The sequence below is a fragment of the Syngnathus leptorhynchus genome, chromosome 15 (assembly GCF_054491065.1).
Source record: "Syngnathus leptorhynchus isolate UIUO chromosome 15, UIUO_Slep, whole genome shotgun sequence".
In the NCBI taxonomy this organism is placed as follows: Eukaryota; Metazoa; Chordata; class Actinopteri; order Syngnathiformes; family Syngnathidae; genus Syngnathus; species Syngnathus leptorhynchus.
Genome location: NC_141209.1, coordinates 5,665,093 through 5,686,805, shown reverse-complemented (window position 1 = coordinate 5,686,805; position 21,713 = coordinate 5,665,093). Strand labels below are relative to the sequence as shown.

At 42.4% G+C, this 21,713-nt stretch overlaps 3 protein-coding genes across 5 annotated transcripts; 1 reads left to right on the top strand and 2 right to left on the bottom strand.

Moving 5' to 3' along the window:
* Positions 1 to 47: 47 nt before the first annotated feature.
* znf292a (zinc finger protein 292a) lies at positions 48 to 10,991 on the bottom strand. Its single transcript, XM_085932395.1, has 8 exons — positions 10,783 to 10,991; positions 8,581 to 8,735; positions 7,835 to 7,913; positions 7,536 to 7,671; positions 7,264 to 7,466; positions 6,921 to 7,057; positions 6,667 to 6,808; positions 48 to 6,586 (listed from the first exon to the last, which is right to left on the bottom strand). The coding sequence occupies exons 1-8, from the start codon at positions 10,930 to 10,932 to the stop codon at positions 473 to 475; spliced, it is 7,116 nt and encodes a 2,371-aa protein (XP_085788521.1). The 5' UTR covers positions 10,933 to 10,991; the 3' UTR covers positions 48 to 472.
* A 502-nt stretch (positions 10,992 to 11,493) lies between these two features.
* On the bottom strand, positions 11,494 to 12,928 carry cga (glycoprotein hormones, alpha polypeptide). The gene is made up of 4 exons (XM_085931168.1): positions 12,617 to 12,928; positions 12,410 to 12,521; positions 12,109 to 12,293; positions 11,494 to 11,922 (listed from the first exon to the last, which is right to left on the bottom strand). The coding sequence occupies exons 1-4, from the start codon at positions 12,764 to 12,766 to the stop codon at positions 11,848 to 11,850; spliced, it is 522 nt and encodes a 173-aa protein (XP_085787294.1). The 5' UTR covers positions 12,767 to 12,928; the 3' UTR covers positions 11,494 to 11,847.
* A 1,963-nt stretch (positions 12,929 to 14,891) lies between these two features.
* LOC147045306 (heterogeneous nuclear ribonucleoprotein Q) lies at positions 14,892 to 21,573 on the top strand. 3 transcript variants are annotated; one of them, XM_085931165.1, is made up of 12 exons: positions 14,892 to 15,115; positions 16,647 to 16,806; positions 17,577 to 17,695; positions 17,968 to 18,075; positions 18,203 to 18,316; positions 18,413 to 18,589; positions 18,740 to 18,875; positions 18,982 to 19,187; positions 19,259 to 19,408; positions 19,485 to 19,606; positions 19,704 to 20,029; positions 20,142 to 21,573. In XM_085931165.1, the coding sequence occupies exons 2-12, from the start codon at positions 16,659 to 16,661 to the stop codon at positions 20,168 to 20,170; spliced, it is 1,635 nt and encodes a 544-aa protein (XP_085787291.1). In that variant the 5' UTR covers positions 14,892 to 15,115; positions 16,647 to 16,658; the 3' UTR covers positions 20,171 to 21,573. The 3 variants fall into 3 exon arrangements, with proteins under 3 accessions (XP_085787291.1, XP_085787293.1, XP_085787292.1); XM_085931167.1 differs by lacking the exon at positions 16,647 to 16,806 and having other exon boundaries at positions 14,902 to 15,115; XM_085931166.1 differs by lacking the exons at positions 14,892 to 15,115; positions 16,647 to 16,806 and adding an exon at positions 16,931 to 16,953.
* Positions 21,574 to 21,713: the final 140 nt, after the last annotated feature.

The following is a 21,713-nucleotide window of genomic DNA, read 5'->3' as shown; positions in this document are numbered from 1 at the left end:
AGAATATCAACAATATGCCTATGACAACCTAATGTACAAAGACAATCTTTTACAAAAAGAACAGTAACATTTTATTGAACACTTTGTGGAAGACATGTAAATATTACAGATAGGTCTACTAGTGTTGAAAAAGGATGAAATAAATACAAACGAAACATTAAATCCCATAGGGATATATAAAAACATTTGTTTCTTTAAAAGTATCCATTTAGCAAAAAAAACATCTTCAGTACTAAGCATAAATACAAACATGAATCTAAAATCTATGCCCTATGGATTACCTGGTTATTAGGACTAACATACATACTTAAAATCATCCAAGACGTTTAAATTCATGGTGTAGAAAATAGGTCATTTCATCATTAGCTGTGACCATTACCGTTAAAAGTTGGAAATTTGATGCATTGTCAAACCATTCTGCAGCATACTTCTCAAATCCTGAGTGAGACGGAGTTGGAAATAAAACATGGGGCTAAGATCCGCTGTAAAGCCACTTTTTTATCATGACCAAGGGCTTCATGTCTTGTAGCTGCTTAAGCAAAAGATCAGCACCGTTTGAAAACGTTTTATCCATGACTATCTTCACATTGCTCACCGATTTGAGATTATGTGGATTTCTAAAGTCTACGAGTTTCTCACACCATCGGAAGTGATCACTGGTTTTAGTTCTCAGAGCAGTCCTCTGTTTGTGTGTCTGTCGTCTTTTGGACGCCAGCTCGCCGGAAGGCTTATCGTTCAGTTTGCGTTTGCAGGTGTGGGTCGACTCGGAGGTTTCCAAGAATTTCAGAAAAGAGTCCTCCAGTCCCAACGGTTTGAAAGACCCCGCCATAGCGTTCACGTCGTCTTCTGGGTCTTGGGCTACAGGGGTGCCAGGATTGGAATTTTCCCTTGAGCTGCTAACAGTCATACGATTGCGAAGGGTTTGTATCCTCTGGGGACAAGCTGGTGTAGGATTGACAGGTTTTCTGGGACGCCCCCTTTTCACTCCGCCGTCAGTCCCAGTTGACGCTTGAGAATCTCCACTTTCGTCGTCGGAAAGCTTGCCGTCGTCTCGGCTCATTCTTTCGACTATCTCGTCCATGTTCTGTTCAATGGATCTGTCGTTCTCCTCCGACTCGGTCTCATCTGAGGATGTGCATGACGTGCCTTCCGATTTGTCTGCGTCTTTGAATCGGTACTTTTTGCAGAAAATGAACTGGCTCCTCTGGTCTTCGATGTATCTCTCTGTGAGGCCGTGGGTCACGTAATGCTTGAAAATACTTTTTTCCGCTTCTTCGATTGTGTCACAGCCTATTAGCATGCATGGGTACTGCAATGGCCACTTCTTGGTGCACATGGCCGTTGCTTCGTCGTGGGTTTTAAGCGTAGGCTTCCCAAAATTGGTCCAATGTTCAATGGTCTTTCCGTCTTTTTTCTTGACATTTTTCTTCTTCATTTTGAATTTGTTTTCCACATTTTCTTTTCCATTGTTGATCGTCGTGAACAGCCCTATCGATCTATTCCTTCTTCCGTCAGTTGATCTCGGCTCATAAACGTAGTCGTGCTTTTTTATCAGGTGGCGAAGAAGATTGGACTTTGTGGAATAAAAGCGCTCGCACCCTTCGTACTCGCACTTGAACGTGGTGTCGACTGAGCCGCTCTCCGAGACGGCAATTTCTTTGTGGAAACTCTTGATGTGTTCAATGTACTTCTCCACTGAACTGAACGGGAGCTCGCATTCGGGCCGATCGCAGGTGAAAGTTCCTATGGCCATGCAGGCCATCATTGACGTGGCTTTGTCTCGGGTGAATTTGTGAAGCAAAAGGTAGTGTTGCACTAACCTCGTGACTCCCATGAACACCCGTGAACAGTTTTTCACTTGACACCTGACTTCGTGACCTTTGCTTGTGATCATCTCATAGCTTTCTTGGCCATTTGGGACGCTGCTCTTCTCCGGGCTGCATTCTTCTTTGCTTGGGGGCAGGGACGCTTGATGCATGGCCCGGTAGTGGAGGATCAAATTGTGCTGGATGGTAAACGCAGCGGTGCAGCCTTCATGAACACAGCGATACGGTCTGTAGGGATTGAAAGCGTTGTCGGCATCGCACATTTTGAGCCCTGTTCTTTTTTGAAGCTTTTTGTGGATTTCATCTTGAATGGGTGTGTTTTTGGAGCTGCTTGGTTTTTCTGGGGACGATGAAGCAGAACCAGGAGGAAGGTTGAACTTTGGTTCCCGAATTTTGCTGATTGCGTGAAGCTCTTTTGGTTTCATGAGACCACATTTCTCACTTAAACCAAAATTGCGTTGGACATCTGGGCATGTAGCCTCCACTGTCAGCTGCGCTTGGGACATTTTGGGATCAGCCTGCATGCCCTCAACCAACGGCCTGTCATCTAAGGAGCTTTCAGCCGGGGGCAAACACGTGACAGTCGATGCTGCTTGTGGGAAGCCATCATTTATAAGATTTCCTGGTGAAACAATCTGAGGAGCTTCTGGATTGTTTGCATTGTCAGTTTGAGGTTGAATTTCAATGTCAAGGGGCTCTTGTTTGATATACGGAAAGCTAGTTGTGGATTTTGTGGCACCACTGGTGTCAGCCTCAGCCTCACTTGAATGCAAAGAGTTCGATTGGACTAATTGCGGTCTATTTCGAGCACTTATCTTATACTTTAGCGCTTCTGCCTTTGACAATCGATGGACCTTCTCATAGTGAATTCTCAAGCCTGTCGTTCTTGTAAAGGTTTTGGAGCAAATCTGGCAAGTGTACGGAGACAGTTTGGCGGGGCATCGTTTCAGTTCTTCAATCATACCGTTAGAGTAATCGTGCATTTTATTCAAATGTCTGAATAACGCCTCCTTCGTCATGAATGAGTATTCGCAATCTTCTCTGACGCATTTAAAAGGTTTGGGTACTTTTGCTAAAACCTTGTCATCTTTCTTGCTTGGTGCTGGTTTGCTTTTTTTCAGTTCAGAGGTTGTATCACAATGGGCAATACTTGGCTCTAGGGACAGATTACCCCGCATCTTCTCTTGGGCAGCTTCAATTAAATCCAACCTTTGAAAGGCATTGGAGATTTCCATCAAGTGATCCTCCTGATGAGGTTGAGCGGGGGCAGTGTAAGCCGTCCCGGCTGCTTTCTCTTGTTGACTTCCAGGGCCAGCAGCAGCAGCAGAGATGTTTGAAAAGTCGGTTATATTTGTATTTTGAGGTTCTTTTTTCAGTGCCATGGAAGAGTTCAAAGGGGTCAAGCTACTTGGTTCCTGCTGGAAATCACCATTTGACAAGTTAAAAATGGCTCCGTTAGTTTCCGGGACATGCGGGTCATTGAGAAAATCAAGAAAGGATGTCGGCAGATCGGCAGTCAGGTCAATCTCATCTAACGGCCTACACTGCGAGCGTTTGGACAGATGACCACCGAGGGACTTTGTGCTTGTGAATTCTCTGAAGCACCTCCGACAAATGACCTTGCCGTCCTTAATAATAGCTGGCCACTTGGTCCGCTTGCTTATCTTAGTGCGTTTTCCTTTTTGGCCATCAGTATCCTCTTTATCATCAGTAGCTTCACATTCCGTATTAGTACAGTCTGCTTCAAAATGAAAGTCAGTCTGAGCGGTACTGGGTGGGCTAAGCATGCCGTCCACAGCATTGTCAACTTGTTCATATCCAGAAGCTGCCATGTTTTCTGTTTTAATTAATTTCACTGCAGCTTTTGATGTCTCTTGAGCTTCTGGGCTCAGACATTTCATAGAAATATCGACTGGTGAACTCTGAGTCATTGAGTTATCGCTCTGAGCAAACGGAGTGTGGTAACTTCCTTCGGGTAGACTATGAATTGTCGACATGCTGTCCCCATTATCCGACTGTCCTGCCACACTGGTTTTCTTTCCATCCATTGGAACCCCCCTTCCATCGGAAGGCATTAGCCCAAACTGATTGACGCCATTGTGCATCTGCCCTCCGTTGTCGAGCATTAATGAACTGGATAAGTATTGAGACATCAAACTTGAATCTGAAGGAGCGTTGGACCCAGGGGCTACATGTAAAGCTGCCGTCAAGTGCTCTCGCTCAGCTGGGAGTGAAGCCGTGGTTGGATAAGGATCAGGCTGCCAATGTAGATAGTTGCGGGAGGGGCACTCATTCACATTGAAGGCATCTGGGTAACAGCTGTTGAGTTGAGGTGAAGACCACGACTGGGGCATGTCGGGCTGACTGATTTCCTCGGTGTTGTTGGAGCTCTCCCAGGATGGGTACAGTGTAGGATTCACCATTGGAGTGATGGGCACAGGGTCCATTGAGGTGGGATAACACTGAGCAGGTGAGGTTGAACATCCCGCCGTGTAATCGATTTGCTCCATCCCGGGTTTGTTGCATAGAGGTCCGGGCGGATTTGGTGGTTGATTTGGCGGCTGGTTGTTACCGTTGGGAAACTGCCTGCGCACAGCGACTCCAGCTGGTGCCTTTTTTGCTGTGATTCTGGCCACTTTGTTGTATTTCTTGGCCAACTTCCAGTTCTCAAATATTTCAGGATGTTGCTTCTTCACGTGTCTCGACAAACTTTTGTTTGTACTGTAAGCCCTCGTGCACTCATTTTGCGGACAACTATGCAGACCTTCCTCGTTGCTGGATACAGCAGAATTTCCTGAGGGATATCCCTGCAGTGAGGAAGGGATTTCTGTCTTAATTTGGTTCAGAGAAATCATTTCTGGTATCGCTTTCTGAAAGTCATCAGCTTGGATGTTATTTTGCTCAACTGCTTGTTGACTCGCCAGGACATTAGTAGCGCTCGGGACAGGGGGTGGGATGACTTTCGCTTGCTCTGCCATTGCCTGGTGTGCCTGCTGAGCCTCCAGTGCTGCTTTCAAGTCAGCTGGCGCTGAGCACGGGTTTGTTAGTGGAGTGTAGCATTTGTCTGGGTCTTTCAGTTCAACATGTGCCACAGAATTCAACATGTTTTCAATCGAATGTTTCACTCTAACAGGAATGAGGTCTTTAGAAACTTCTGGGGAACTGCATGGAGACGCGTTTGCCTTTGATGCTTCTTTCATAAATGCGTCGGAATTATAATTATTTGTGTCAAGGCAAACAGCAGCAGATTGCATGTCTGCCTGACATGGAATATTCTCCTGCGGCAGTTCGACTTTGGAAAAGACAGGAGTGCTCTCGTTTACAACTACCACATTGTTGACCGCATTGTTGGTGTTGTGAATCTGTTGGTGAGATAAGAACTGACCCTGCGAGTAGAATATTTTGCCGCAGTCATCTGTCGGGCAGGTGTAGGTGAGATAATGCTGAGCTTCGTGATCGTACAAAAGGTAGGCCTCGCTAAAAATCTGCCCACAGTTTGGAAACATACACTGGGCCTTAAATTCTGAGTGTGTTTTCCTATGCATGAGAAGTTCTGAATTGGAATTAAAGTTGGCCTTGCAACCCAATTGTATGCATATGTATGGTTTGCTACCACAATGCATCTGCAAATGATCATTAAGATGTTGAACATTAACAAACTGCCGCCTGCAATACTGGCACACCACTTTTTGTTTCTGTATTTCCAAAAACCTCGTGGCCTCTTCGTCGTCTTTGTGCGATCTAACATGAGCCATTAGGTTGCGGAAAAACTTGAACGCTTTGGAACAATTTTTAACAGGACAGAAGCAGTCTTGACTTATTTGCGTGACGGGCGTCATGTGGTCTACCTTTACTGGTTGGATACTGGTTTGTGAGTCGTTACTGACGGAAGTGTTCATCGTTGTAGGAACGCATTTGATAGTTTTTGATGGACTTTTAGGAGACTGCGGTAGTTTTATCCCCTTTCTAACCGTTTTCATTGCAGCAAGCCGCTCTTTACACGACTGCTTGACGTGTGACGCTACATGTGGCTCTAAAACCTCTTTACTTTCAAAGCTGTCCGCACAAATAGGACATAGATACACCCCGTCTTTAAAATGCTTCTGAGCGTGCCGAACTATTCTGTGACCCAAGAACTCCTTATCACACAGAACACAATACTGCATGTAGGCTCGCCAATTTCGAAAGCGAGCAGATACGAATCCTTGCTCGCGGAGTTTCTTGGCTTCTCTGTTTTTTTCTTTTTCGTCTGTGATTTCATTGAGTTCATTTGTAGTGGTTAACAGGAAGTCCTCCAGGTCTCTATACTCCGGGAGTTTTGCTTGTGTACTTTCCACCTCTTGTTCGTCCGTGTCATTGAGCGTGTCAATGGATGACACGATAGCTGCTTCCTCGCCCATCAGTGCCAAGCAATTGCATTTCAATGTTTTCCAGTCCCAGAACTCTGGATCAAAAGGCCACTGTGTCTTCAAGGCCAGCAGTAATTCACAGCGTAAGGAATTGGGCACCGGCAGACTCCCGTCCTCCTCGGGCTTTTGATCCGGTTCGTTGTACAGTGACTCTACAGCGTAGTAGGAGTCAACAGTAGGTTGGAGGAGGAATTCAGTCAGCTGACATGCACGCTTCACTTCGAGATCAGTCGGCAAGATACAGGAAATAGTCTTGCAGATTGTGGATTTGCTATCCGTATGGTCACTTGAGGTCATTTTTAGAGCCTGAATGCACATTTCCACACAAACTGGAAGCCCCACTTCTCCAACCTGGACACAAACCAGAAAACAAAACAATTGTTGAGGCTTGTTGACATCGGTTCACTTGCTCGATTGGATTTGTCTGTTACCTCGTTCTGGATGACTTTGATAAGGAATAAAATGTGACAGACACTTCTGCAGAGAAGAGCCATCTCTTTACTGTGGCTAAGGAAGGAGTCGGCCGAAGACTCCAAACGCATGAGTAACTTACTCCAAAAAAGCGTCAGTTCCCTGCAAAAAAAGAGAAAAAAAATCTCCCTCAAGTGAATTCTAAACAAATTCTAAACAAGTACTTTACTAAGAGGTTGGACGGGATTCTTACAAAAAAAACAGCCACACTTACCAGGCACAATAAACGTCTCCTTGAAGAAATTGTCGCTTGAGAAAGGCAGAACATAAGCACTGCGCTCCTTTCTCGTCTCCTTCAGACTCCAAGTTACAGATCATTTCCAGAGCATCTTTGCAGTCTATTGATGATATCTATAGAAAGCAGAGAAAACCCAATTTTAGGTGGGATCAATCAGCAACACACTAATATAATTAATTCCTTTCCTCAGGCCCCTCCTGAATTATTATTTTTTGGTATCAAATGACATGGAAACCCAATCGCAGTAAGAAAGTGTATTGTTGATGGTGGGAACTTCAGACTAATCAAAACACAAAATGGTAGTTGACATGCTTCTTACCTCTTCCATGAGCTGCTCCTGACTTTTGCTCATGCAAATACAGAGCAAGTAGGTTTGTTTGAAGTTCCCTTTTCCTTCATATCCTGGGTACTCCGAGCACATCTTTGCAAGGGCGGCGGCTTTATCAACACTCTCCACTTTGATAAGGTGCTTTATGCGCATGCTGAGAAGTGTGGGGCCCTCCAACTCGAGATACTCATGAACTAAAGAATAGGAAAGAAGGTGAGATACGACATATGGAAAACATAGAAAAGTGTGGTGAGGGCAAGAACCTTGCTCAGTTTGAGGGGTGGTGTTGGACAAGATGCTGCTGAGTGTGGTGTTGGACCAGATGCCATCTTGCTGTGCCAGAGCAAAAAGTGGCCGAAGCTGTGCACTCCCACTTTCTTGCAAAAGGCTGTGTGCCAACTGTAACAGAAGGAAAATGAAGGTGTAATTTACTTTTTGGCTGCCCACACATCTACACAAAAAGAATATATCTATCCATGTGTAGTCTCTAGGTCGAGCTCAACTCAATAAGTAACTTCAACACAAAATATCCAAGAAGCTCACTAAGGCTGGGTGTACTGACCTTCATGGAGGACTTAAACTCCTCCCATAAGGCACCTGGGATGTGCTGGGGCAGTAAGAGCACCAGCTCCGCACAGCTCCTGCAAATTCAAACATTCAGAAAACAAATAATGGTTACAAGGACAGCCATCCATTACTACAGTTAAACAGAAAATATGGAGTGAGAACATGAATCAGCATGTGTGAGTACTGACAATACATACTTTATCCTCTATGTGTTAGTTACACATTTAAACTCGCAGTGCATGTCTACATTGCTGAAAACAATCACAAAAAAGTGATTCATGACTGAAGAACAGGTCTCATCAACTTGCAACATGCAAACGAGGCCTGTGGTGAGTGTTTGTTGTCATCTGTTGTGTGCAAGAGTGTGTATATTCGGTGCTACTTTGCATATTATTTCACTCTCCCTGCCAACATTTTTATGTGGATTTTGGCTCGTTTATTTACGTGGATCCACGCCAAAGTCTCCGTCAAACATATTGTCGTTTGTTAAGCGCTTTTTGAATAATAATCCACTTTCCAACATATATGTTCTAATATTTATGTTACGTTATGTAGCCCCATTAATAAGTCAACAAATTTGACTACCACTACTACTGCAAAAGTGTCAATAATTTCAAAACAGCACCATTGTAAAGGCCCCGTTATTGATACGGCTCTTGTATTGGATTTCACTGGATAGTGAATGTGTGCATGTTAGTGTGATAAGAATCAATGAAGAGCGTTTCCACAGCTTATACATACAATGTTAACTTTTCAAGTAGGAGTGGCACATTTTCACATTCGGAGGAGAGACAGGAGGCGGCGTTGGCGAAGCTGAGGATGGCCACTGTGTAGACCTCCAGCAAAGGCAGTGGATCCTCGTCGGTTTTCCAACGGCCGGCATAGTCCACCAGGGCCTGAATAAGAAAAACACAAGACAGTCAGTACAAATCTAGCCATCTCCAGCAAAAAAAAGGTGCATATAAAGTCATGTTGATCTTAGTAGATGATTCCTCACTGTTGATCAGAGAGGTGCCCGGTTTTCGTTTAAATTATATTTCGTGCATTTCTTATCACACTTACTTTGTGGATGGAAAATATTACGAAAAAAAAACCAAGATCCATATTATAATGCCATATAATAAATAACAGTAAGAAAATGTGGGATAAATTGTGGTTCTGTACAATAATACACACACACACACACACACACATATATTTTTGCCATAATAGTGGTTTAACAAAACAATTGTGTTTTTTTCTAGCATTTGAAAGAAAACTACAACAGAACAATTTCAGTTATAAGAAAATTTGAAACCTCATTGTACCCTTTTCCCTTACATTTGCATTCTAAAACTGTGTAGAGTAGAAACATATGGTCAGAGACACCACAATATATCCCCCTTGGCAGCTACCAATTGTGATTGTAAAATGAGTATTCCCCCTCAGAACGATTTTAGACAATAGAAACACACACTATGTTTATGCAAAACCTTTCTGTTTTAACATTTGTTAGTATGTAACAATCTTACAAATGTACTTACTGAAAAGATTAACTCTATCATAAAGAACCAGAATCACTCATTTTAATTTCTGATTAGTACACTTATCTGCAAGAATAAAAATAAATATTGAAGTGATTGGAATTAACTCTACAGTGACTTCTTTAATTATCAGTGGATATAATGCAAAAGAAATATACAGACATTATAATAACACGATGACAAAAAGGCTCCCGTTTAACAATATGATTGCAGTTTGCTATCAATGGTAGCTGTATTTTTAATTAGTTAGGAATTGGTTAAGTGTACTTTATCTAAAAGAGAATAGAATGTGATACATCAGAAATGGAACTTAACAAAAATAAATCAGATTGCATGCACTTTTCAACCCACCCCATAATCAATGTTACAAAAATCATCAACATTATGCACATTTATGATAAGCAATGTGCACGCAAAAGTAGCACAAGGCCTGAAAGAACCGTCCGCTTCATTTTGACGTAAAACGGCGCTTTCATTCTTTTAATTTTTTTTTCACTGTTTGGAAACACAACTCCTTGCCATTAGGTATACACAGGCCGAGCTGCACTCGCCCTTTCACACAAAGAACTTTGTTGTAAGTTGCAGGAAATCCTCAATGGGAGCCTCATCTTTGTTAGTTACCTTACAATGATCAGATCTCGATAGAACGACAAGGCTATCGAACACACGAGCAGACGATATTTATGTGGTCGTGGCAAATAAATAAAAGAAGGGTGGGAGAGTAATGGAGTCGACTGACCACAGCCGCACATTTGCTACGTAAAATACCTCCTAGCTGCAGTCACATCTCTTGCTAATCTGCCTACTTTCAATGAGTATTTCATCTGGTGTGATTAGCTGGGTAAAAATGAATGCATAGGGCCTAAGCTAACACCTTGGCAACACATAATTGATTTTTCCTGCCTGACAAAAGTAGCCCACATCCCCCCAAGCGATCAAAATGCTCACGCAAGCGACAGTGCGCGAGGTGCTGTGTTTATGACGGCTCGATTACACATCTGTTACAAATGTAATAAGCTATAACGAAGCTCTCGCTAACGTAGCTATCTTTTTTTTTTCCACAGCATGACCACTGCACAGGATAGTGGGACCCTGCATACCAGCTAGCAGCATTGATCTCCTGCTAGCAATCTGGCCTGGAAAAACGCGATCACAGTCGGCGCACATGAGCGCGACTTTCAGCCACCAAAATGGCTGGTCTTCGTGCAGAATTATCGGAGTGAAACATTCCCGGAGAAAGGGCGGTAAAGCACGCAGGCCTCCCACTACTGGTCCCCATCTCGGGGGTAGCAGCAAGCTAACAGTGCGGCTAGCGCCTTTAGCTACATTGTTGTAGCCGATGTAGACGGGCATCCTCGGCCAGGAAGGCACAGAAGGGGACGCAGAGCGAACGGAGCTAACTGGGGATGATCGGGCTAACCTGGCAAAACTCCTGGCAGAAAATCAGCGAGGCTTCCAGCGGCGACTTTGTGCTCTCCCTCAGGGCCGCGGTCAAGCCGTGGAAGCGGCCGCGGAGATCGTCGTTCGCTTTCCGTGTGTCATATTCCCTCTCCGTCTCCCCCTCCGCCATCTTCACAACAATCACGACCGCGTAGCGCGTACGCACGCACAGATGTTACGCTGCCAGAATGGCACACGCACGTGCACGTAAGGTTGGGGGAGGGAGGAGGGGGGAGAAGGGGGGAGGGGTCGCTAGTGGGTGGGTCGGAGTCTGTATCAATTGGTGGAGAGTGTGTGTGTGTGTGTGTGTGTGGGGGGTAAATATGCGCGTCTCACATGGACGCACACACGCACTAGAATGTAAACAAAGCGTTCGCGACCTTTTAAGAGCAGAGGTGGTGAAGACTCTTTCATTCAGTACCCCCTCCTGCATTTAAGTGTGAAAAAAAACATCATGCGATGATTGCACATACGTTTAATACGCATGTAGTCCTTCATAAAAGCGTATTATCATCAATAAGATAACATTTGCAAACATCTGCATTTGCTTTAAAAATTGTAAGCGCCAATCCTAATCAATTTACAATTTCATCTACTGCAAAAATAATTCTTCATATATTATGAATAACCTGTCAAAAAATATATCGAGTTTATTGGAGTTTATTTCAGGATCAGGTGTTTATATTTCTTAAATTTATCTTAATTTAAGTCTGCATAACCATTTTGAAAAACAATCCCTTTGTTTTGATAGTCCACATTTCATTTATTTTTTTCCACATTTATCTGCTAAACAATCACTGCACATAACACAAAGCTCACCAAACACAATTTATCAAGATTACATAAACACCAACATCACATACACCGATGACAACATAAATTGTGAGTTCACATTGTTGGAGTACATGACACATCACAGACAAAGGAGCAAAATATGACTTGGCAGGCAGCACGAGAGCATGCATTCCTAAATAGAGTAAAAGGTGTGCACAGAACATAAAATACGCTGCCGTAGAGCAAAACCGGTCCACTCATCTCCCATCAGTCAGATCTTGTGATATATGCAGGTGCCGCAATAGCAGCCTGTGTGGTTTCTCACCACAAAGTTATTCACTTTTACCTGTAAACAAATAAAAAATGAAGTCAAATCTGATGGTTGATTGCTTGATGACCAATGCAGGGTTTAACTTGTCTCTTGACATGAAGGAGACGTGCTAATCGAGTGAGAAATCTTTCTACTTTAAACGATGAATATCTTTCCAATTGATACGATAGTGTAAAAGTCCCAACTTGCACAGTTTATTACCTTGTGGCCGCTGCTCGCTGTGCAACACGTTGCCTCTGAAGTGATATTCTTCGAGTTCATCATAAATTTCTTGATCCGGAGAGGTGTCGGGTAAGCCCTCGAGAAGCAGCAACCCTGACACTGAAAGATTGGCTGGTCCCGTGAGAAAAGTTTGCTCTTTTTCAGTGTGCACTCCTCACATCCTACTGTATGGGAAGGTAAGCAATGTCAGAAGGTTTGGGTTGTGGATTGTTGCAATCAATCCAATCATATCAAGCACAATCTTTATCTCTTTTTTTGTTGAAAAAAAGTTACAACTTACTGTGTGAAAAGTCCAAGTCGGGATATGAATTGGTGATATAGAGAAGAGTCGCCAATAAGAAAACAAGTGGTCCAACTGATTTCACCGATCCCATTATGGTTGCAGTGGCTTCCTAATTGCAAAAAGACAAATACGTTTAATATATCCAGCCGATTTCTAGTTTCTGTCTTGTTCAGGATCACAGTGTAGATACTGCAATTATCCTACCTTTCTCGTTGTTGACGTTTTCCCTTTGAAGTGCCTCTGCTCAGGATGACTTTCCGATAAAGAGCCGTCCCTCGAAAGCAGCTTTATACCTGTGTGCCTGTTTTCCATCACTTCCTGGAGTAAGGGAAACCTGACAACCCTATCTATCATCTCTCTTCACTGTTCATGATGACCTCTTTAATAATCCCTTGGAGGCAGACAAAGATAAAAGCAAACATGAAACGTCAAACTGCTTCTTTCTTCCATGATGGTCGTTGGAATTAATTTCTTTGTTACCTAGTTACTAATGGGTGTTTTTAATTGTCATGTCATGAGAAGTAGCAAGTGAACTGAATGAGATCATTTGCAATACTCAGTTGAATTCTATAAGGCTCACTACAGTTGTAAATGAGAAATAACTGTATGCAAAGAAGTATTTGTATTTTATTTAAAAAAAAACAATACCCAAAAAACAAGACATCAGTAATGATCTCCTTTGAAGACGATGTCACATAGAATCAAGCTAAAAACTCTTAGATGGTCCTCTCTGTACTTAAAGTCAGCTCAAAGGTAAACATTCTTTATCTAACTATTTTTCTTTCATTATTAACATTTCAATCTTTACGCGTTTGCTACTTTTTCAAGGGTGTTTTAGAATGAACATGGTGTTATTGATCCAGTCTGCAAACATAAGTAAAGCACCTGTCTGAAAATGAAGGACAGCTACAGAGGAACCAAGCAAAGCATTCAGTATCTACTTTTATTGGCTTCTTGAAGGAAAAAAAAATGGAATGTTCTGTCATGGCCAACCAAATAAGTTTGATGATTTCAAGCAAGTAAAACTTAATGAATCGAAACATGAAGACAGCAAGAGGAATATGACAGTACTAAACACCATGCCGACCTTGTAGACCTTAAATGATTTCAAATCCACTGTGCTGGTGTTTGAAAGCAAAAACAACAAAAACACTTATCTTTGTGCAAACAACAAAATTAAAGCTGGAAATCTGTACCAATGTTATTTTAGTTTCACAATATATGTATTTTGAAGAGATTTATTTCTCACAATTTACAAATTGCTGTGCTTTTTGGCAATGTTTAAAATGTGGTGCATGGTAAGCTGGAGAAACTTGTTCATAAACAGAAAGAAACCTGATAGTCGTTAAGAGGCCAAATATCTGCCCGCCCCTCCGGTATCTGAAATGTCAAGGATTAATATGAATGTATTTTGTTTCTTGTTCCTAAAGTACCCTCATCCCACACGCTTGGTTGTTGGGGTGATAAATCCCATGGCTTTTAATTCAATTGACGAGGATGAGGAGGACTCATGTTGACACAAATAGATTTATTTGCAAAATTTGTACACAGCTCTTCGGAACCGCACGTTTGATAATTGTCTGATCGCTGCCGTTCTTAAAGACCAAGTACTTATTTACCATGCTTACAATAATCCATACATTTTTTAATTCATTCTTTACCATTATATGGTTTAGATTAAAGGGAGAGATTATATGCATAGAAGGTTTTGCCCTTTCATAACTGCATGAAGGATGGCGTTCACATGCTTTGAAGCCAAGAAACTTTGAGAGGCTTCATTAACAGTAAAAAAAAAAAAAAAAAGTCCTTTGGTGAGTTTGGCCGACAGCTTTGATAATAACTTCTTTAGTAAATATGATGTATTTTTCTGTAGTTCTATTAACAAAACACAAAGTTCAATAAACAACCATTTTCTTTTTGTCTTGAGGGGAAAACAGCCAGTCAACCACAATACCCAAATGAAACCATCTACCACCATATGCCCTAAATAGTAGTGCAAACAAATTGCATCTGCTCAAATAATCCAATTTCTTTCCTTGGCATATGCACCCTTTTTTCTTTTGTCCATGTTGATTTGCGTGAAAGCGATGAGAAGAGTGACACAGTGTGGGTGAAAGGGGAACCTTAAGTCATCACAAAAGGCCTCCACTCCAGGAAACCCATTCCTGCTTTAATAAATACAATTAATAACTTAGTAAAAAGAAAAAAAAAACGCAGATATCCTTAAACAATGTTAGATTTATTTCTATGAACCAAACTAGGTGAAATAAAAATCTGAAGCATAAACTGTTCAGTTGGTCCTTATTATTATTTATTAACGTGTTATTACCACTTATAACCACAGCGCTATTACAGTAAGTGGTAGGTTTAAGACAAAAGAACAAGCACATGAGTAGTGCGATAGTATCCTTGATGTTTGCCACATTTGACGACGGCCTGTGTGCAGCCAGGAGAGAGCTTCTATCGGTCTAGCACTAGTCTACTGTACAAACGCTTACAAGGCAGAGCCCGTGCACAACTCTACAAGAAACCCCATCGACGAGACAAAACTCGAGGCGTGAACGTGGCAGCCATTTTACATCATCAAGAGTGAATGACTGAGGCCGGACCCGTGCCGGGAGTTTTCCACTTTTTCCGTCTTTCAAACATAACCTATATCTTCCAAATTACCCTACACCGTATACGGTGGTGATCCAGCGGCAGGTAGGGTCATTGCTACTCTTCGATTGCGTTATCGTTGCCGGGTTTGTGTGTGAAAAGTCCGACTAGTGCGCTGCTGTTTCAAACAATGTGGAAACTGGTGGTGGCTGGGGACGAGTTCTCTGGACCGGCTTTTTGAAAATGGACTCTTCCTATGTGGCGGCACGTTGGCAGAGCACGCAACTAGCAAGCTAAATCTTTAGCCCAGCATGCTTCTAACAATACAATTCAACTGTACTTCGATATTATCCGAACCAGTGAAATCCGTGCCGACCGTTGCCGATCTAACAATGGCCTCACTGAAATTCCGTTCGAATTAGCATGCTAGCATAAACTAGCCTATTTTGACAGATCATGGAATTGACACGCTCATTGTTATTACATGCTAACTAAAGCTAATTGACTATTTATTACCGATGTTATATTTGTAGATCACGGAAACGGATTGTCATTTAAAGTAGGAATAACAGATGCAATCTCAAATGCTTTACACAAACGTGCTGTGTTATTGTCCAGTAAAGCCACGGCTAGTTAGATTAGCATTAGCCTTGAATACTAGCCCCTAGCCTGATCAACGTGCTCGAGACACTCCTAATCAAACTACTTCAGCACGCCTCGAACTAAATCAAGTTAAACGTTTTGAGGCGTGTGTAACAATTTCACTCTCTTTGGAATTCGTAACTCCAAAATCGACGCGGGAGGGATGAGCACATTTTCTTTGAAAGCACGTGCTTACAGACCTGACAGTATGAAAATCACTTCAAGGCAAATATTCGACAGTCCAATTTAAATGTCTGCATCGGTTGACATTTAAATAGTGTAAGTTTAACGTGATCTTAAAAAAAAAAGTGCACCCAGCAGTTTAAAGAATTTGCGTTGCGGAGTGCTGCAATGTGATTTAAGTGTTGGCCTACCCAAGCTTAGACGGTCAGTACAAGCTAAAGCCAAAAATATGTTTAATTATAGCACCGATGTAGTAGTACTCATAGAATAGCATGGGGCCTAACGCTAAATGATGCGATCTTCACATATAAGTGACAATCACGGAAACTGGAGCACTTGCTGATGGAACGAACACGTGTATCAGCAATCTAGCCTGTGCTGAAGTCAGCACTCAGAAGATACGCTAACATGTAATTTGGAGCCCAGAGCAGGAAAGGTTTCTGCACTAGAAACACTAACTTAGTCCACACTTGACAACGCTTTCTTCACACCGACCTGCAGCAATGTCATGTTATCGATAGCCGTGAAGAATCGCGTGTATGTGAGTTGTCTGTTTAGCGCCCAATATTCGGTCCATGTCCAGTGCCCATGCAGGTTATTTGATACAGTATATATTTGGATAAAGAGTATAGATGTCTGGAGACCACACAGCTCTAATAAATTTAGCACTCCTGTCCTCCGCTATGTACTTCACAGAGAAATGACAAATGTGAAATATCTGCCTGTCAAGTTTGAGACTTACCACTATCCTAAACTCATCCCAAACTATGCCATTGCACCAGAATTAATTTGGCTCATTGCATTTACACAGATTTCTGGGGACATGGCCACAGAACATATTAATGGAAATGGTCCAGAAGAACCAATGGACACCTCTGCTGCAGTTACCCATTCTGAGCACTTCCAGACTTTATTAGAAGCTGGTTTACCACAGAAAGTTGCTGAAAAACTAGATGAAATTTACATAGCAGGTAAGGCACAGTTAACACATTTGCATATGATAATAATATATGCAACCCTTTTGTCGAAAAATCTCTTGCATGTACTGTCACTTCATCACCGCTTTGAGTGGGGGATTGGGATCCTGAAGCAACTTTTTGTGGTTCCTACCAAAATGGGTACTGCAGTGCTACATAATATTAAATTACACATCACAGCAGTGAAAGTGTAAAACTGTGGCAGCATTTGCATTCCCTATATGGTTGCTTGACTGGGTGGAGGTCAACAGAGTTGTTCCCTCCCTGTGGATACTTTATAGCCTATCCAATTTTCTATTCACTTTACCACAATTTCTTTCTTTATTTGAGAAGTTTGAATCAAAAGTTTGCCCTTTTGGTCCGCCACCTCTCTAAATGTACCAGTCAAGCTTTTTTTTCTTTCTTTCCCCCCCTCAATTTGTTTTAAGCCATATTGGTCTGAGGCAGAAACAATGGCAACAGCTGTCTTGAGTGTTTGGCTGCCTAGGACAAGGTGATCATCCCTAATGCACAGTAACTCATTATGAAGTCTTAGTTGCACTGTCACATCTGCTGTGAATAATTCTGCAATATCATGCCATTTGGAAATTAAGGTGCAGCGAATGAGCACAGCTCATCTCTCTTTATGTTAGACCCCTTAACAGAAGTTTGATCATTCTCTGCACAAAAAAAACTGTATGCTCCTTTTCAGTGCCCATGAATATATTGCAAGTTTGGTACTCAGCTCTTTGCCTCTGCGTGTGTTTACTCCACCACTACTGCAGGATTGGTGTCACACAGTGACTTGGATGATCGAGCAATTGAGGCTCTGAAAGAATTCAACGACGAAGGTGCTCTTCAAGTCCTTTTACAATTCAAGGACAGCGACCTTTCACATGTTCAGGTAAGGGAGCAGCAGCCATAATGTTTACTTACATGTCTTTGCCTGAGATAAAATAGACTTAATTCAGAGATTTAAAATGAATGGCTTGATGGCCAATCGATTGATTCTCCAGTGTAGAAAATTTTGGTCAAATGCCCAATCCCTGCCTCACACCATATCAAGATGATGTTGATTTGTCGTGACAAAATCATCTCATTAGGTGCCATTAGCCTCATTTACTGAATGTCATTTTCTTTTTTTGTTTTTGTTTTTTCCCCCCCTCTGTTTTTCAGAACAAAAGTGCCTTTCTTTGTGGCGTGATGAAGACATACAGGCAAAGAGAGAAACAAGGGACCAAAGTGTCGGACACTAACAAAGGACCAGATGAAGCCAAAATCAAAGTGAGAACAAGTTTCAAAAGCGCAGTAAAGTGTAAAGAGTAATAAAAGTGAACAGAATCAGTCTTGTGTTACATTACATTTAATTAAGTCTTGATTTACCCTATAACATCATTGCAACTATTGTCAGGCCTTGCTGGAGAGGACTGGCTACACACTCGATGTCACTACAGGCCAGAGGAAGTACGGCGGTCCGCCACCCGAGTCAGCTCACTCGGGGGCACAGCCGACTGTTGGGACAGAGGTATGAAAAGTTGTTTGATTTATTTGTAGGTTATATATGATTGATGCCACTTTATAATAACGACACTCGCCATGCGAATGTTTCTCCTTCTGCCAGATATTTGTTGGCAAAATCCCCAGAGACCTCTTTGAAGATGAGCTGGTTCCTTTGTTTGAGAAAGCTGGCCCTATCTGGGACTTGCGCCTGATGATGGATCCCCTTAGTGGCCTGAACAGAGGCTACGCCTTTGTCACTTTCTGCACCAAAGAGGCGGCACAGCAGGCTGTCAAACTGGTACGTTGGAACGTTAAGTGAGAGAGTATATGATTTAATGGTGAAGACAATATCAAATATTAAAAATTGTTGTGATGTACCCGCGACATTGCAGAAACATGTCTGTTTAATAGACACGACCGCACTTTTTGTCTTTGTGTTGTCCCGCAGTGCAACAACAATGAAATCCGACCCGGCAAACTAATTGGCGTGTGCATCTCGGTGGCCAATAATCGACTGTTTGTTGGCTCCATCCCCAAGAGTAAAACAAAAGAACAAATTGTTGAAGAATTTGCAAAAGTCACAGGTGAGTTGTTACCGTTTCGCAAAACTACAATTGTGGTTTTCAGTAGCGTAAAGGTGAACCTTGTTGGATCTTGATCTTTCCTTTTCCTGCTTTTTCTGATCCGCAGAGGGTTTAAATGATGTCATACTGTACCACCAACCTGACGACAAGAAGAAGAACCGTGGCTTTTGCTTCTTGGAGTATGAAGACCACAAGACGGCGGCTCAGGCCCGCCGGCGTCTGATGAGCGGGAAGGTTAAGGTCTGGAGCAACGTGGTCACTGTGGAGTGGGCGGATCCCATCGAAGACCCTGACCCAGAGGTCATGGCCAAGGTAAAGCTCGAAGGCTTTTTCTGCTACATTTTACCGATTTATGTCATGATGACATTTGCTTCTGTTGACAGGTGAAAGTGTTGTTTGTGAGGAACCTAGCTAGCTCTGTAACTGAGGAGATTCTTGAAAAGACATTTAGCCAGTTTGGCAAATTGGAGCGTGTGAAGAAATTGAAAGACTACGCATTCGTTCACTTTGAGGAAAGAGATGGTGCTGTTAAGGTATGGAAATAAGAGTGGCTAACCTTGGGACAAGTGGGCTATGGGAACTCATTCTAATTGTTAAACATTTTCGCAGGCTCTTGCTGATCTCAATGGGAAAGATCTGGAAGGAGAGCATATTGAGATCGTCTTTGCCAAGCCTCCAGATCAGAAGAGGAAAGAGCGCAAAGCGCAGAGACAGGCAGCCAAAACACAAATGTAAGAGGAGTAAAAACAGATCTTGTGGTATTAAAGTTGCTTTTAGATGCCCCCCTCCCCCAACACACATGTTTAAACATTTTGTTTCCTTTTCCAGGTATGATGATTACTATTACTATACGCCTTCCCACATGCCGCCACCCACGAGAGGCCGCGGTAGAGGAGGGCGTGGGGGGTACTCTTACCCTCCCGAATATTACAGCTATGAAGACTATTACGATTACTACGGATACGACTACCACAACTACCGGGGTGGCTATGACGACCCCTTCTACAGCTATGACGATTTCCAGGGTTCTGGGAGAGGCCGAGGAGCAAGGGGCGGTATCCGCGGCGGTGTCGGTCAGACCAGGGCCCGTGGCGGCATCACACCAAGGGGCAGATTGAGCTTCTCACAGCGGGGCGGTCCTGGAACAAGCAGAGGTAACTGTAAACGATGCGATTTTAACAATTTGTAACGGAACAATTCTGTCAGATCGCCCAAAGTTTTTGCGTGCTAGCAAACTGAATTTGTCTTCATCTCTGATTGGTCCAGCAGGGAAGCGGGGCCGAGGCCGGTCCTGACCTGTCACTCACAGCGGATACTGACCTTATGTGTGGGGTTACACCATGAGCTGCAAAGGATGATGAAACGACGACGACAACAACAACAAAAAAACGAAAAGAGTGTGACAAAGGTCCAATGATATTCCAGCCTTACAGAAGAAGCATCTCCCCTTCCCCAAGTTTTGTTCTTAGAAGAAACTGCCACCTTAAAAAAAAAAAGAAAAGATGACCGCACGATTATTGTATTTGCCTAAGCCTCTTTCGCCCCTCTATAGCTGTCCCTGATGCAGGGTTCCATTTATTGCCCTAACAATCTCCCCCCATTCCCTGTCCCCGAATACGCCATTCTTAAATAATTATTAATGAATTTGCACTTTTAAGTTTCTTAGGTTTGAAGTGGCTCGAAGGAGCTTGATGCTATTGTATATTTTTGTGCTAATCGCAATTTTTTAATGTTGGAATATCCATGTTAATCGTTTTGATGTGGATGTTTGAGAGAGAACATTTGCAGGTTTTTATTTAGGGTGTACCCACCTGGCATGGATAAGTCAGGCATTCCAGGAAAGTGGTTCTTTTCAGAACTTGTCTTTAAAGGGTTGGTTGACTACCTCAGTACAGAGGACTAAACTACCCGGCCTGTACTGTAAATAGGGAAACTATATTGATGAAAACAGGGCTTGTTCTCGTAAAAAGAAAATATGCACAAGAGCTGTAGCACACAAACAATGTACTTAATGTAATATAGTCATTTTTGCTGCAGCTCTGACACTGCAAACAGTCAAACTGGGCATGCAAAACAATCTCATGAGATGAGAGAGAACAAGCTCTGCTTTTATCCTATTTTAAACTGAATTAGCTGCCTCGCTTCTTCAGAGTATGTAGTTACTGTTTGTATAGTTTTTTTTTGGATAAAATGTTACTTTTGTAAAGGCTTCAATGTCATGGGCATCAGACTGCCTTTGATTTTAACCGATAACAAAAATAAAAGCCCTGCAGTGTCCCTTTTGTGCCACTGTTAATCTGGTGGGTTTGTTTTTCTATTGAAACATCATCAAACATTAACGCCGGACAGGTCCCGTGAACATCTCCTAAACCACTGACTAACAAAATATGTACAAGATACTTGTCATGGTTTTGGTGTGGGATCATCAACGTAACATCTTGGTAGAAGGGATGCTGCAGAGAATACATTCTATTTCCAGGTATAGCTCCAAGGAAACTGTGCTGATCAATTCCAGTTTTCTATACAGTTAACTCCCTCAATGAAATCATAACCACCTTTTGAGAAAAAAAAAGATGTTAGCAGTTTTAAACTATTGTTGGTGGCCAACAACATTTTTGCATTCCTGCAAATAAATTGTTTTATACTGTAAAATGGAGGTGAGTGTAACTTATTTTTGTAATAAAGTTTTTGATTTCTATGTGTGTCTTAAATCATTTGATGAGCAAATGGCCAGTGATGCAATTGAAAAAAATATTGTAGGCCTGCTAATTATACAAATCTTAATATGTAATTGCACGTTTGCATATGTTACTGTGCGCGTTAGTATTCAAGAGCTAA